Raw genomic sequence first — 17,010 nt, 5'->3', positions numbered from 1 at the left:
GGAGAGAATAAAGTCAGCCTTGAAGTTTGATTTACTAAAAAAAAGTCTTTGTTTAATTGTTTAATAAGTCGAGAACTGTAAAGTGTAAAATGTATTTTTACTGGTTGGGTGGAAGGTGGCAGGGTGGGGGATAAGCTGGTCCGTGAGACTAAAGAACGGGTTTAATTTCATTGACAACACCAGTTTCTCGATTCAGGACTCCTAAACAAAACCTCATTCCCCTCTCTTCCTCTAAGCTCTGCCCTTGATCCCATCTCCCCAGCTGCTTCCTCTGTGCACAGAGACTCTTGGTAGGATTCACTTTGGGACTTGCTGGAGTGTCCACTTTCCCTATGCGTTAAACACAGTGACCCCTGAGGCGCCTGGGTGGCTCAGATAATTAAGCATCTGCCATCAGCTCAGGTCATGATCTCAGGGTCCTGGAATTGAGACCCACATCAGGCTCCCCGCTTTAAATATTTAAATAAAATATTTAAAATAAATAAACACTGTGACCCCTATAGCAATCCCTCTTAATGATGATTAACATGTATCCACTTATAAAAAGCATCTTTGCTTAAAAGCCTTGGTGGAACTGTAATAGTACTATAAAGGAGAAAAACTAAGTGAAGCAAAAAGTGCTTAAGAATGTAAATGAAAGATTCATTTACATGATTGGTAAATGCCTATTTTTATGTCAGGTGCTGTCCTACACCATTCCAATCCAGCAGTAAGAAGAACAAAGTCCCTACTCTTGGCAATTTCTCTTTTAATGATGGAAGACTGACAATTGATAAATACATGATTATAGAAAATGCATCTTAAAAATATATCTGGTGGTATGTGAAAATAAAGCACGGATAGAGAGTGAAGGAGGTACTACTTTATATGGGATTTAGGTTAAGGAAGACCTCTGAGAAGGGATAATTGACCAGAGATCTGAATGAAAAGGGAGAGCATTAGTACAGATAGATCTGGGAAAGAATGTTCTAGGCTTAGAGCGCTGCAAAGGCAAAGAGCCTGAAATGGGAGTGGAGTCAATGTGTGTAAAGCAAAGCAGAGGCGGCTGGTGTGAATAGAGCCCAGGGAGCCCGGGAGAGTGACAGGAGTCAAAATTGAAGTAGCCAGCAAATAAAACAAGCAAATCACACTTGTGAGGACCCAATTTTATTGTGAGTGATAAAGGGACAGACAGACGTGCCTTGATCAGACTTAATACTTTTTAAAAAATCTCACTTGGGCGCCTGGGTGGCTCAGTTGGTTAGGTTAAGCCACTGCCTTCGGCTCAGGTCATGATCCCGGGAGTCCCCGGATGGAGCCCCGCATTGGGCTCCCAGCTCTGCAGGGAGTCTGCTTCTCCCTCTGACCTCTTCCCTTCTCATGCTCTCACTCTCTCGCTCTCAAATAAATAAATAAAATCTTAAAAACAAACAAACAAAACCCTCACTTGATTACTGGGTGGCGACTAGGTTGTAAGGAGGAAAGAGTGAAATCAGAGACCATGGGAACAGCCGGGAAGCTGTTACAAGAGAGAAAAGGGTGGCCTGGATCAAAGAGGTACAAGAGGATGGGTGGAGAAGTCAGATCTAAGAAGAGTTGAAGGTAAAGCATACAGCGTTTGCTGCTGATTGGATGAAGGGATGAAATCTAGCACAATTAATGCTGTATTTCCAGACATCTTAAATATTAAGGATGCAAGGGAAGAAATAAAGGCACACACTTTGAATGAGCCTGGAAGCTACCCTGACACCCAATTAATGTTTCCTTGGCATATGCAGACCCTATCTGTAGCAATGCTGCATCGAGGAAACTATCAAGAAGGTGGTTAGGGTAGTAAAAACAACATTCAGCTTGAAATCAGATGTGGGTTTGAGTTGAGCAGAATCTGGTGACTTAACTCTTCATTTTCTTATCTGTAAATGGGGATGAGCAGAATCTGGTGACTTAACTCTTCATTTTCTTATCTGTAAATGGGGATGAGTTCAATTAATTCGAAGGAGATGATGCTTGTGATAACATTTTTCCATACTAAATTATAAGCTAACAATAATTTTGGGAACTCTAGTACAAATTGTAAATATTCATGTTCTAAACAACTGGAAGATATAAATCAAAGACTTACCATGTCTTCTTTTTTTTCATGAAAATAAAAATGTGAAGCTTTTCCTGATTTAAAAAATACCGTACTTTTAAAAAATCTGCATTCTGCTGTAAAAAAGTATGGAAATACAGGAAGTTAAGCCTTTGGGAGTCTCACCCCCTCTCTCCATACCCACTCTCTCCAGTTTGCTGGAGAGTTAACATTAAGAATATTGCTTAATTAACAATTCTGCTTAATTAAGAATTTGCTTAATTAAGAAATTTGCTTAATTAAGAATTAATAATTTTGCTATTAACTAAGAAGAAGTTTTAAAGAAGTTTTAACTAAAAGTAGCTCTCTGACAGAAAGTCACTGGATTAATCTGGGTTTTAGATATAATAAAACTCCATTATAAAAATCCTTAATATTTAAAATTATTCCACACAGCACTGGCTACATAATTTGTGGGGCCATAATTTGGTCAAGAAAGCTGAACAAAAAGTGTTTATCGTAAGTGAGCAACTGCACTTTTAAGAACTCTTCCAACTGAAAAATTATGTAATTCTTAGTGACTCCTAGGTACGTGTGTTATTGTTTACACTGCATGGAACATATTATTGCCTGCTGACAGGATTGCAAATGAGTTCTTTTAATTCAGAATGAACCTTATTGTACTTGATGTCTGGGGAAATAGTAAGTATTTCTCTAGCTCCTCTAACTCTGGTCATATCTGTCCACTAATGTCTTAGGGAGATAGTAAGACAAAAAGAAAACACAGGAAGGCAGGGTGAGGACATGAGTCTCAACTTCCTGCTCAGAAACTGAGAGATCCCTGAATATAAAGTAATTGTGTAAAGATTCATACTTCTTTTGTCCCTAAATTTGTATGGTATAGGTCTTGTAATTCACTGTACTAGAACATACAAACTGGAGAGAGCAAAAATCACAGCTGTATTGACCATGAGCTTAATTCCAATGACCACCATTTATTTATTTATTTTAAGATTTTATTTATTTATTTGACAGAGAGAGATCACAAGTAGGCAGAGAGAGAGAGAGAGAGAGAGGGGAAAGCAGGCTCCCTGCTGAGCAGAGGGCCCCATGCGGGACTCGATCCCAGGACCCTGGGATTATGACCGGAGCCAAAGGCAGAGGCTTAACCCACTGAGCCACCCACGCGCCCCATGACCACCATTTATATTCTGCCTTCTGCAACATAACTACTTAATCACAACAGCCCTGAGGAAGATCTTACGGTTCCATTTTCCATGAAACTGAAGCTCAGAGATATTAGGTAGATTTTCCCCAGAACACAAAAAAACAGAGCCTGGATTCAAACCCCATACCCATCTGACTAAAAGGCTGTACTTCTAATCTTAAAAATAGAGGAGAGGGTAGCTCACCATGTGAAGACAGCAGCAGGGATTGGAGCCATGTATCTACAAGCTAAGAATTGTCTGCAAACCATCAGAAGTGAGGAGAGAGGCATAAACAGATTCTCTCTCAGAACTTCCAGAAGGAACTGTTAAACTTAAAACTGTCAATTATTTTACCAGCAAAAATGGTTTTACTAGGGATTAGCAGAGACTTGCAGTTCAGGACATGAATGCTACAGCAAAACCATTGGCAAGTATGGAGAACAAAGGAGAAGACTGCTTTGTTACAAAGAAGGGAGTTGGGAGGGGCTGTTACGGATGAAAAATCCTAGGGAGTAAACTGGGAGTTTGAGGCATGCTGCCTTTTCTTTAGCTGACAGTCTCTTACTGGCTGGGCTGTTGCTGGGGTAGGAGAACAACTGTCTTCTCCTGTTGGGCTTAGTAAACTGGTATCCACTGGCAAGACTTGCAAGGTACTCTCTGTTCCTCATGGGGTCTGTACTTGCTGGCTAGTGGTAGGATGTGAGAGCTCCCTCATCTGGCCTCTGGACTTCATTTTAAATGATATTTCCTTTTATTAGTTTTCACAGATATTTCCATTTATTAATTTTCCTTTTATTAATTTTCCCTGCTAACACCTGGATTTGGGGTTTTTCGCATCTAGAACTGGTGAGAGAATAAATGTTATTTTAAGTCACTCAATTTGTGGCACTTTCTTAGGCCAGCCCTAGGAAACGAGTACATTTAACACACTGTACTTCTGTTTTGGAACAATTATGGGATGGTAAAAGGCCAGAAAAGGTGAGAATGGTGATTATCACAAATACTTGTCCGTATCTGCCAATTACCTTCCCCCCACACCCCAAGAATACTGATTGATGTCCATAGCACATGGAATGCTTGCATACACACTACTGTGGGACACCTGCAGCCCCCTGCTCTACTTGGTATGCTTATCAAGAGTCAGTCGTATTGGTTCCCAGTTATTCTTGCTACTATAATTTTGTACTTTGGTTAAATATTATAGTACCTATTAAAAACAATAGAGGATAATTTTATTAATGGTTGTATGTTAATCCATCCTAGGGTTGTCAAAATAGGTTCCAATCCAAGATGCCTTGAGGCAGGAAGACCTTGAACTCACCTCCTTTACAGACACACAAATCTACACCTTTTTATTGAAATAGAGGAGGGTAGAAAAAAAAATCTCATTTTAAAAATGACCATTATTGGGGCGTCTGGGTGGTTCAGTCATTAAGTGTCTGTCTTCTCTCAGATCATGATCCTAGGGTTTTGGGATTGAGCCTCCAGCCTAGCATGTGGCTCCCTGCTCAGCGGGGAGCCTGCTTCTCCTGCTCCCCTGCTCATTCTCCCCTGGCTCATGCTCCCTCGTGCACTCTCTGTCAAATAAACTTCTTAAAAAATCTTAAAAAGAGAAAGAATGACCATTATTTTTGAGGTCCTGATGAGGTCTTTTTGTAACTCTAACCTGATCTACAAAGGAGCTAACCAAATCATTAGTAACAGCCACAGCCTATGCACACAGGGCGCTCACTGTAGGCTAAAAGTTCACCCAGAGCTTTCGCTATATTTACTTGATTAGGATCAACCCAGCCAAGAAAAAATGAAGTCAAGTTTTAAACAGAAGTAGTTTGGCTAGAGGCCATCCTTTTAACTACTCTCAGATACTGTCTTGCTCTTAGAGTATATCACTTGCACCAGCTCAAGACTTCTTTAAACCGAGAAAGTGTGGAAAGGCAGCAATGGCAAAGGAGCAGGGCCCTAAGGTAAACTGCCAGACTCTTGTGTCATCTGAAATCCCAGCCAGATCACATTTGCCTTCCGTAAGCCACATTTTCCCCCATCCCTTACGGTCCTCTTTGGACTCACTGCTTCTTTTTATTTATTTATTTATTTATTTATTTATTTATTTATTTATTTATTAATTAAAAAATTTTGTTACCTTTTTGTTTTCTTTTATTAGTTTTTCCTGTTTTGGGGCTATCTTCCTGCACATTTAACTCCAAGCCGACTTTCCAGGCCCGCCTATTTCCTGTTACTCCACCGTAGGGGCGGGCCAAGGCGGGGCGAACCTGCGCGGTAGCGGCCTCAGAGCCGCCCCTTGACTCCCAACTGCGCTTGTCCCATCCGGCTTGCCGTCCTCGCGACCATGGCGCCTGCCGCGCTTTCCGCGTGGCTGGCCCTGCAGCCGGGGACCAGGACCCTGCGTGCTTTCTGTACCTCCGTGTCGCCGGCCACCCGCTCCGCGATACCAAGCCCGCGTGAGTGTCTGTCGCATCCCCTCCGGGCTTTGGGGGAGGTGAGAGGGCGGAACACCGAATCCCTGCTAGCCGCCGCGGTGGCGGAGTCCGCACCGCCTAGGGGAAGCCGGTACGTCCTTTGCTCCCGGTAGCAAAGCCGCAGGTGTGGGTCTCTTTTCTGTACCCCTGCCATCGGACTTTTAGTCGCCGATTTCTGCTTCTGGATGGGCTGAACGTTGCGAGCTTGCTGCCCCTAGCCCCTTACAGTGACCCGCGCTTTCTGGTCCTCCCTTTGCGCGGCCACTGGCACAGGGTCACTCTAGTTACTGGTGCCGGGTGATGTTTGTTGGGCAGTGTTGAACCATGGGTTTTCTCGAACGTTAAGAGAAGCATACAGCTCTCGTGGGACAAATTGCAGCTCTGAATTCCAGCCCTAGCTAGGCCACCAAATGGGATGACCTTCATTCAACAGACATCATTGAGATGACCTTCATTCAAGACACTTGTTCTTACTTGGAAGAATCTGTGGAAAAGACAGATGTTAACGGAGTCATACTATATGCAGTGTGAGGTGCTGTAATTTAAGTGTGAATAGAGTAACAGGGGCATTGAGGAAGAGCCCTCAGAGGGAGTCGGGGAAAGCTATGTCAGAGGGGGCGTGTCCAGTCATTCACCAGGTGTTCTCCAAGCTACCTTCTGTACAATCGCTTATCTTCATATTACCAAGAGTTCAGTCTAGGCCACCAACTCTCACTTCTACAGTAGTTTCTTTACTGGCCCCTATTTCTGCTCATGCTCTCCTACCGTGAATTCTCACAACTAGAGTGAAGTATTCACGCTTGATCTTAGCCAAAAGGCCGAGAAGCGATAGAGTGAAGTATTCAAAAAGCGAATCTTACCTTGCCACTCTCTTGTTCAAAATCTGTGGATGATTTCTCATTGCTTTAAGATAGGATAGATCCTTAACTTGTCAGAGTGGCCCTTTATAGTCTTAATGATTGCGTCTTGTAAGTTTTTTAATTCATTCTGTAAATAATTAACTCCTACTGTGTGCTGGGTAGTGTTCTAGATAATGGGATATAGCAAGGTCTCTCACTTCATGAAGTGTATATTGTTTTGGGTAAGTCAGACTATAAACAAAACAATGTCAGTACAGTGTCAGGTGGTGATTAGTGCTATGAAGAAAAGTAAAGCAGAGTATTGAGAATGATGGATTGGAGGGGTACTGGCTGTAGGGTAGGTAAAGTTTGGGTAGTTAGGAAAGACCTCCTTGAGGAAGTGACATTTGAGCAGAGCTCATTGTATATACCATGCCAAGATCGAGGGGGAAGAGCGTTGTTGGCATAGGGATCTGCAAGTGCAAATTGAGGAACTGAGAACAAGCTTAGGGGTGTGATCAAGGAACAGAAAGAAAGTCAATGAGGTAAATGAACATAGGTAAGTGGTAGTCTTAAGATGTCAGAAAGATAAATAATGATCTGATCTTAAACGGCTTTTAGGGTTTTATTATAAGTTTGGGATTAAACTGGAGGGTTTTGAACATGGAAGTGATATAATGTGATTTATACTTTTTGAAAAATTATTTATTTCGGGAGAGGAGGAGCAGAAGGAAAAGGACAAGCAGACTGCTGAGTGTGGAGCCTGACGCAGGGATTGATCCCATGACCCTGAGATCATGACCTGAGCCGAAATCAAGAATCAGATGCTTAACCAGCTGAGCCACGCAGGCGCCCCTGATTTATACTTTTAGAAGATCACTGACCCCTGGGGCACCTGGGTGGCTCAGTCAGTTAAGCATCTGCCTTCTTTGGCTTGTGTCATGATCCTGGGGTCCTGGGATCAAGCCCCGCATTGGGCTCCCTGCTTGGTGGGGAGCCTACTTCTCCTTCTGCCCACTGTTCCCCCTGTTTGGCTGCTGTCTCTCGTTCTCTGTCAAGTAAATAAATAAAATATTTTTTAAAAATCACTGTGTGGAGAACCAACCTTAGTGGGCTTAGAGTGGAACGGCTAGGAGGACTTACTGATTGATTTGATATGGGGCATAAGAATAAGTCTTGGAAAGCAGGTTAGATTCTTATCTTGAGTAATCGGATTATTGGCAGTATCATTTACAGGGATCAGGAAGTCTGGAAGAAGAAAATCAAGAGCTCTCTCAATAATGTATTGTAGTTGAGGTGCTTATTAAATATTTCCAACTTCTTTTCTCAATGTCCTTTCTGTTCTAGTCTTAAATTTCAACTATCTTGAACTATTCCCATTGATTTTACATTTCCTTTTCTGTGTAGAAACTTTCTCACTTGCCTGTTCCCAGCGCTACCTCTTGCTTATCCTTAAGGTTTAGACTTAAAATCCAGCTCTTCAGAGCAATTCTCTCCAACTAACTGACTAAGTTTGGTCCCCTGCTATATGTTGCCATTAATAGTATGACTATTTATTGAAATCACTTGTTAAATATCTTATTTGACAGACTACATTCTGTGAAAGCAAGGTCTGTGTTTCTTTTGCTTATTGCTGCCTTCTCCGTTTCTGGTATACAGTATCACTCAAATGATTGAGTGAATAAATGAATTACTATCAAGGGATGAATAAGAATTTGTCAGATAAAGAAGTGAGATGGGGAGGCAGAAGGGGACAGAAGCCAGACAGGTGGAAGGGATGCACATTCCAGGCAGAGGGGCCAGTAAATTTGGAGAAAGTCCAAAGGCTCTGGTACTGGAAGTTTAGTTTAGCTGTGGGACCTTGTGAAGGGAGATGAAGCTAGAGATAGAAGTGGTTCAGAGTGTGAAGAGTCCTATATGCAATCCTCTTGTCACCCTAACTCTTTCCTCAGCTCTAAATGACCTCTAAGGATAATAATAGTACTTACAGTTATTGTGAACAAAAAGATTAAGTGAGATAATGAAAAGCATGTAGCACAGTGTCTGGCATGTGAAAGTGCTTAATAATTACAGCTATTATTACTGTAATGTAGCAGAACATTTAGAGAGACATAAGGTAATATTTTGAAAGGTATATACTATATGTAAATAATTTAATGTCTTCTATAGTTATATGATTTATTAGGAATGGCCATGATTTTTGTTATTACTGGTATTACTGTAACATTGGCAGTTCTAATATGCAATACAGAAGGAAAAACAAAGGTTTTTTTTTTTTTTGGTAGAACCAAATAATGCCAAATATGAAGAAGTATATTTATAGTTAAAACATTTCCATTCAGTTATCTTTAAAGATGTAAAAGTTCTTATTTCTAACTAGATATTTTTTTTTAAATTTTTTTTTTTTAAAGATTTTATTTATTTATTTGACAGAGATCACAAGTAGGCAGAGAGGCAGACAGAGAGAGAGGAGGAAGCAGGCTCCCTGGTGAGCAGGAAGCCCAATGCGGGGCTTGATCCCAGGACCCTGGGATCATGACCTGAGCCGAAGGCAGAGACTTTAACCCACTGAGCCACCCAGGTGCCCCTCTAACTAGATATTTTAACTTGGGAAAGTGAGTTTGATAATGAACCTTAGCATTTATTGGAAAATATTTCTTTAGGTGATTAATTCACTATATCATCAGTCACAATACATTTTTATTTAAATAATTGGACTTTTCTTAACTATTTCTTACTTTTCATTAAGATGATTTAGTCCCAGTGCTTACAGAAAATGGATTAGTTTCATTTTCGTGAATACCCAAAATAATCTCAGAGTTTTGGGATCATGATCAGTGTTGAACAACTGTACATATTCAGTTCTCTGTAACTACTGTGTTGTCTTTTAGGTACAGCAGACAGAACACCCAGATATGAAAGACCACTGAGAAGAAAGGTAAACAATTAATGTACTCTACTATATATTATCTTCATGATCTCTGAAGTTCTAAAGTGAGGCAGATATTGATGATCAGGCAGAAGAATGCTGCCCAAGAAGGCTTCACAAGGGGATGCGTACTTGGTGACTGCCAGAGCCTTGGCTCTAGTCTTTGGTTTTTGTCAGTACCCCAAGAAATGGATCGTCTTTGAGAAATAGACTCACATATTCCTGGGAAATAGGTATATAAACTAGAATATAGAATTATTTTTGATGGTGCTTTTAATAATTATGAAGCCTGGGATGTGTGTATTAATCTCACCAGTTTGGTCTTACCCTGTAGGCAAGTCTATAAAAGAATCCGAATCCTAAGGTCACTTGTTGAGGATGGAGTCAGAACAGAGACAAATTATTTGATGGAAGTTAAATGGTATCAAATTATAATTATCTAGAGTAGTTATTTTCACAGGAATATTACCTTCTTCCAGGGCTTACATTACCTTAGTTTTGGTATTGCATTGTTGGGCATTGCCAGATTTTGTTTCTTTAAACCCTACTTATATATACTGGCCATCCCCTTCTAATGAATACAGTTTTTAAAAAAGTACGTGTATGTTAATGTGATTGACTAAACTGTCACATAGCTATTTTCTGAAACTAGGAGACATATAATCTCTCATTATATATGTATTCAGTTAGTTTAACCTACTTACTTATTTCCAAGTTCTTCTTATTTATTTCTTATTTCCTCTATTTCCCAGTTTTCAGTGTCTTCTCCTGTTCTGACTTCCATCAATAAAGTTCTGAAAACTATAAACAGTCACCACCTTACACTGGTTCAGCTTATAATTTTTCAACTTTATGGTGGTGAGAAAGCAGTACACATTCAGTAGAAACTATACTAGGAATTTTGAATTTTGATTGTTTCCTAGGCTAGCATTATGCGGTATGAGCTTGCGCGATGCTGGGCAGTGGCAGTTAGGCATAGCCACAGAGTCATGAGGATAAATAACCAATATACTTAACAACCAGTCTGTACCATATAACCATTCTTTTTTTTTTTGTAACTTTCAGTACGGTATTCAATAAATTATATGACATATTTAACACTTTATTTTAAAATAGGCTTTGTTTTAGATGATTTTGCCCAAATGTGAGCTAATGTAAGTGTTCTGAGCACATTTAAGGCAGGCTAGGCTAAGGTATGCTGTTTGGTAGGTTAGGTGTATTAAAAGCATTTTTAACTTATGGTGTTTTCAACTTAAACACTGAGTGTCCAATAAACCCATCGTAAGTTGAGGAAGATCTGTATTTCAAAATACACTGTTACTCTTCAACAAAATGTAAAAAATTTGCTAAAAGTCTAAATCCACAGAAATTTTTAGTGGAAGAAGTGTGCTGTTAAAGGAGATCCTTACCAGAAGCTTTGCAGAAACAGTGCAAAAATATTAGGTAGGTTTGGTGTTTTTTCATTTGAATAGCAGCAGCTTTATAAGAGGTCAGATTTTACATCAGTTGCAGTTCTGCTTGTGTTTCTTTTTTTGTAGCTTTTTTGCTTTAAAATTAAAGGTCATATTCATATTTAAAATACTAAACCATTTTATGTTCTGTAGGCACTACCTCCTAGGACAGAGAAAATGGCTGTTGACCAAGATTGGCCTAGTGTTTATCCTGTTGCAGCACCATTTAAACCCTCTGCTGTACCTCTTCCCATTCGAATGGGCTATCCAGTAAAAAGGGGGGTGCCCATGGCAAAGGAGGGAAATCTAGAACTATTAAAGGTAAGATAAATTGCTGATTCATTGGCTAAGACTTATTTCTAAATAAATGCTGGTCCTCTTCCCACTCCTACCCTGCCTTGTACTTGAGGGTTCAGTATGTAGCAGCAGGTATTGTATTTTAGTTTAAACTTTTTTTCAGGTAATAATGGATGATATATTCTGATTGTCCATGGCAAAGAAGACTCAAAGAGTCCTGAGCATTTAAGAATATAACCAGTTGGTCCTATGGCTTCCTTTCTGCCCTTTTCTTTTCTACTGTATTTTTTCTATCTATATCTTTCGAGTGGAACTCAGAAAAATGAAATAACCTAATTTGAGATTGAGAATTGTGACTGAAATTTACTTTTTTTTTTTTTTTGTAAGATTTTATTTATTTATTTGAGAGAGAGAGGGAGAAGAACCGTGCACACAAGAGAACACCAACGGGGGGAGAGGCAGAGGGTGCAGGGCTTGATCCTAAGACCCTGGGATCGTGGGGATCATGACCTGAGCCGAACACAGGTGCCTAAACAACTGAGCCACTGAGGTGCCCCTGAAATCTACTTTTAAAAAAGAGATTCTAAAACTTTCTGCCCAGAAAAGTAGAATATCATTTAATATTGTTATAGTCCTTAAACTTCTTTATTTCATGAAGCAAAATATGTCATATTAAATGCTTCAATTGGTAGCATCTATAATGATTTATGAACTATAAGCTTTTTTTAAAAGATTTTATTTATTTATTTTTGTGAGAGAGAGAGCATGAACACGTGGGAGCATGAGCAGGGGGAGGGGAGGAACAGAAGGAAAAGAAGACTCCCCACTGAGCAGGGAGCCCAATGCAGGGCTCAATCCCAGGATGACCTGAGCTGAACACACACACTTAACCAACTGAGCCACCCAGGTGCCATGAACTATAAGCTTTTTAAAGAAAATATGAATATGCTTTGCCTGAGAAGGCATATCTTAGGTGGTTCATGTTATATACAGTATAATTATCATAAACTGTGTTTTCCACTATATGAGAATCTTTTTCTTCCTTTTTTTTTATTGGAAGTATAGTTAACACACAATTTTACATTAGTTTCAGGTATACAACGTAGTGATCTCACAAGTCTGTGTGCTATACGGTGCTCACTACAAATGTAGCTACCATCTGTCACCATACAGCACTATTACAATATCACTGACTATGTTTTCTATGCTCTACCGTTTTTCCCTATGATTTACTTACTCCTTAACTGGAAGCCTTTATCTCCCACTCCCCTTCACTCATTTCTCCCATCCCTCCATGTCCCTTCCCCTCTAGCAATCATCCACCAGTTTGTTCTCTGAATTTATGGGTCTGTTTCTGCTTTTTGTTTATTTTGTTTTTAGTTTCCACATATAAGTGAAATCATATGGTATTTGTCTTTTTCTGACTTACTTCACTTAGCATATGTATGCTACTTTTATATACATAGCATATATATATGTTCAGTATTGAAAAACCAAAAAACTAAAAAAAATTGCTAAAAGATGGTTAAAAAACGAGATGGTAACATGGAGAAGGAGTTGACTGCTGCTAGAGAGGGGTAAATGAAATTTGGAAATCTGAATGTTTCAAGGGATAAATTGAAGAAACTTATCATTTCTTTAAATGAAGGAAGGGAACTTAGTTTAGGGGTGTCTGGGTAGCACAGTGGTTGAGCATCTGACTCCTGGTTTTGGCTGAGGTCATGATTTCAAGGTCATGAGATCGAGCCCCACATTGGGCTCCACACTCAATGCGGAGTCTGTTTGAGATTCTCTCTCCCTCTCCCTCTGCCCCTCCCAGTTGTGTGCACACATGTGCACGTTCTCTCTGTCTCAAATAAGTAAATCTTTAAAAAACAGTTTCTAGAACAGTATGAATCCATTTATGTAAAGTCGTATACATGTATCTCTTTTTTTTTTTTTTTTTTTTTATATACAGTATGAGCCTATTTTTTTTTTAAATTTTATTTATTTATTTGAGAGAGAGAGAGATGACAAGTAGGCAGAGAGGCAGGCGGGGGGGGGGGGAAGCAGGCTCCCTGCTGAGCAGAGAGCCCGATGTGGGGCTCGATCCCAGGACCCTGAGATCATGACCTGGGCCGAAGGCAGAGGCTTAACCCACTGAGCCACCCAGGCGCCCCCATGTATCTCTTTTTTAAAGAGATGTTTAGAAGGATGTTAACCAAAGTGTTAAGACTGTAGAACCTTAAATAATTTTTATTTCTTTTTGTATTCCAGGGAAATTAGGATGATTAAACAATAATCTGTATCCTTGAGTGCTTTTAGTTTTATAACTAAAATATGTGTACCTGTAGATTTTTGGCAGGAAGAGTACTATAAAAACAGCATTTTTCCCCCACAATGGTCATCATGAGATACATCATGAATCTATATTTCACAGAATTCATTTATTGAATTCATAACACATGTGGCATAGAATTAATATTGTAAAAACTAGATTTTATTTATTACAAGGTTTGTTGTGCTTAGGATTTAGTTTTGTGAAAACTTGTTTTTTTATGTTTTTGAGGTAGTAGGCGAATTTATCCTTTAAATTTCTCTATTTTAGATCCCCAATTTTCTGCATTTAACTCCTGTAGCAATTAAAAAGCACTGTGAAGCTCTTAAAGGTAAGTGATTGTTTCAGTATATGAACTTAACAATAACTTGAACATAAGAATTTCATTTCTAATGATAAAGGGGTCAGTTCATCAAGAAGATATAACATTTGTTTATGCACCTAAATTTATGCATCTTAGTTCATGCACCTAAGATAGGAATACCTAAGTATATAAAGCACATATTAACAGAACTGAAGGGAGAAACAGATGGCAGTACAGCAATAGGAGACGTCAGTATACCATTTCCAACAATAGATGGATCAGTCAGAAAATCAGTAAGGAAACACTGGATATAAACTATATGTTAGACTGGATGGGTTTAGCAGATGTTTACTGAACATTGCATTAAAAGAAGCAGAATACAAATTCTTCTCAAGCACATATGAAACATTCTCCAGAACAGATCATATGTTAGGCGAAAAGACAAGTCTTAATAAATTTTAAAATACTGAAGTTGTATCAGGCACCGTTTCTGATCACAGTGGTATAAAACTAGAACTCTATTACAAGAAAAAACCAGAAAATTCACAGATATATGGGGATTGAACAACATGTCCTCTAAACAACCATTGGTTCACGGAAAAAATCAAAAGAAAAGTTTAAAAAAATCTTGAAACAAATAAAAATGGAAGCAATGTACCAAAACTTAACGGGGTGCAACAAAAATAGTTCTAAGAGGGGAGTTGATAGCGTACATTAAGAAAAAAAAGATCTCGAATAAACATCTCAGTGTACACCTCAAGGAACTAGAAAAAGAAGAACTAAGCTCAAAGTTAGTAGAAGGAAGGAAATCACAAAGATTAGAGTGGAAGTACAGACTAAAAAGGCAAGAGAAAAGATGAACGAAATTAAAACCTGGTTTTTTGGTGAGATAAACAATGTATGCAAACCTTTAACTAGGCACATTAGGAAAAAAGTGAGGACTCAAAACTGTAAATGAAAGAGGAGACATTACAGTTGATTCCTCAGAAATGTAAAGGATCATAAGGGACTACTATGAACAATTATATGCCAACTAATTTGACAACCTAGAAGACATGGATAAATTTCTAGAAACATGCAGCCTACCAAGGTTCAAGGGTTCCATGAAGAAATGGGAAATCTGGGGCGCCTGGGTGGCTCAGTTGGTTAAGCATCTGCCTTCTACTCAGGTCATGATTCCGGAGTCCCAGGATCAAGTCCTCTGTTGGACTCCTGGCTCAGCGGGGAGACTGCTTCTCCCTCTGCCCCTCACCCTGCTCTTGTGCTCTCTCACTCTCTTTTTTTTTTTTTTTAAAGAATTCATTTATTTGAGAGACAGAGATCATGGGTAAGCAGAGAGGCAGGCAGAGAGAGAGGAGGAAGCAGGCTCCCCGCTGAGCAGAGAGCCCGATGCGGGGCTCGATCCCAGGACCCCGGGACCATGACCTGAGCTGAAGGCAGAGGCTTAGCCCGCTGAGCCACACAGGCACCCTGTGCTCTCTCACTCTTTCTCTCTCAAATAAATAAAGGAAATCTTAAAAAAAATCTTAAAAATCTTTAATCTTAAAAAAAAAATCCCAAATCTTTATTCTTAAAAAGAAAAAAAGGATATTGAATCAATAATCAAGAACCTCCCAACAACAACAACAAAGAAATCCAAGCTCAGATGGCTTAATAGGCAAATTCTAGTCATTTAAAGAGATAGTACCAATATTTCTCAAATTCTTTCAAAAAAGAGGCACCAAGGTGGCTCAGTCAGTTAGGCATCTGCCTTCCACTCTGATCATGATCCTGGGATCCTGGGATCATTGATACTCTGCATTGGGCTCCCTGCTGAGTGGGGAGTCTGCTTATTCCTCTCTCTCTGTTTCTCTTCCTCCCCCACTCGTGCTTGCTCTCTCTCAAATCAATAAATAAAATCTTGTTTAAAAAATAATTCTTCCTGGGGCGCCTGGGTGGCTCAGTGGGTTAAAGCCTCTGCCTTCGGCTCAGGTCATGATCCCGGGGTCCTGGGATTGAGCCCCGCCTCGGGCTCTCTGCTCAGCGGGGAGCCTGCTTCCTCCTCTCTCTCTACCTGCCTCTCTGCCTACTTGTGATCTCTCTCTGTCCAATAAATAAATTAAAAAATAATAATAATAATTATTCTTCCCAAAAAAGAAGAGGAGGGAGCACTTCCAAACTCATTTTATGATGACAGCATTACCTTGATGACCAAAACCAGACAAGGGTACTATAAGAAAAATATTACAGCCCAAATTCCTTGATTAACATTGATACAAAAATCTTCAACAAAATATTACTAAATCAAATTCAATAGTACATTAAAAGGATCATGTCAGATCAAATGGGATTTATTTCAGGGATGCAAGGATGGCCCAATATAAAAATCAATCAGAGTGATGTATCACATTAACAAAACAAAATTAGAAGAAAACATAGGCAGTAAGCTCCTTGACGTGAGTTTTGGCAATGATTTTTGGATTTGATACCAATAGCAAAGGCAACAAAAGCAAAAATAAACAAGTGGGACTATACCAAACAATAAAGCTATAGCACAGCAAAGAAAACCGTTGACAAAAGGAAAGGGCAGTCTACAGAATGGGAGAAAATATTTGCAAACCTCGGGTCAGAGGTTAATATCCAAAATATATAAAGAATTCATACAACTCAATAACAAAAAATCCCAAATGATTCAATTAAAAAATAAATAGAGGATTGGAAGAATTAATATTGTTAAAGTTTATTTTACTTTAACAGTATTACCCAATAATACCCAATACTTTAATAATACTACCCAAAACAAAGTACAGATTGAATATAATCCCTATCAAATACCAACAGCATTTTTCACAGAACTAGAAGGAAGCATCCTAAAATTTGTATGGACCCACAAAAGTCCCTGAATAGCCAAAACAGCCTTGAGAAAGACCAAAGCTGAAGATATCACAGTCTCAAATTTCAAGATATACTATAAGCTATAGTAATCAAAACAGTGTATCAGGACAAAAGTAGACACATAGATCAATGGAACAGGATAGAGAGGCCAGAAATAAGCCCATGCTTATATGGTCAATTCAGCTGTGACAAAGGAGGCAAGAATATGCAATGGGGAAAAGACAGTCTCCAATAAATGATGCTGGGAAAATGGGACAGCTGTAT

General features: G+C 39.3%; 1 protein-coding gene across 2 annotated transcripts in view; it reads left to right on the top strand.

Annotated features, from left to right (window-relative positions):
- The first annotated feature begins 5,558 nt into the window (after positions 1–5,558).
- Positions 5,559–17,010, top strand: part of MRPS35 (mitochondrial ribosomal protein S35) — a 46,129-nt gene continuing 34,677 nt past the window's right edge. The window contains exons 1-4 of one of the 2 annotated variants that reach the window (XM_080812371.1): positions 5,559–5,717; positions 9,466–9,512; positions 11,108–11,275; positions 13,839–13,899. In XM_080812371.1, coding sequence (XP_080668497.1) covers positions 5,606–5,717; positions 9,466–9,512; positions 11,108–11,275; positions 13,839–13,899 — 388 coding nt within the window. In that variant the 5' untranslated portion in view covers positions 5,559–5,605. Of the gene's footprint in view, positions 5,718–5,762; positions 5,827–9,465; positions 9,513–11,107; positions 11,276–13,838; positions 13,900–17,010 lie in introns of those variants that run through there. The other variant, XM_080812372.1, reaches the window with a different exon arrangement.

Source organism: Martes martes (assembly GCF_963455335.1).
Source record: "Martes martes genome assembly, chromosome: 8".
Lineage (NCBI taxonomy): Eukaryota > Metazoa > Chordata > Mammalia > Carnivora > Mustelidae > Martes > Martes martes.
The sequence above is the reverse complement of the archived record's forward strand: the minus strand, read 5'-3'. Positions and strand labels throughout refer to the sequence as shown.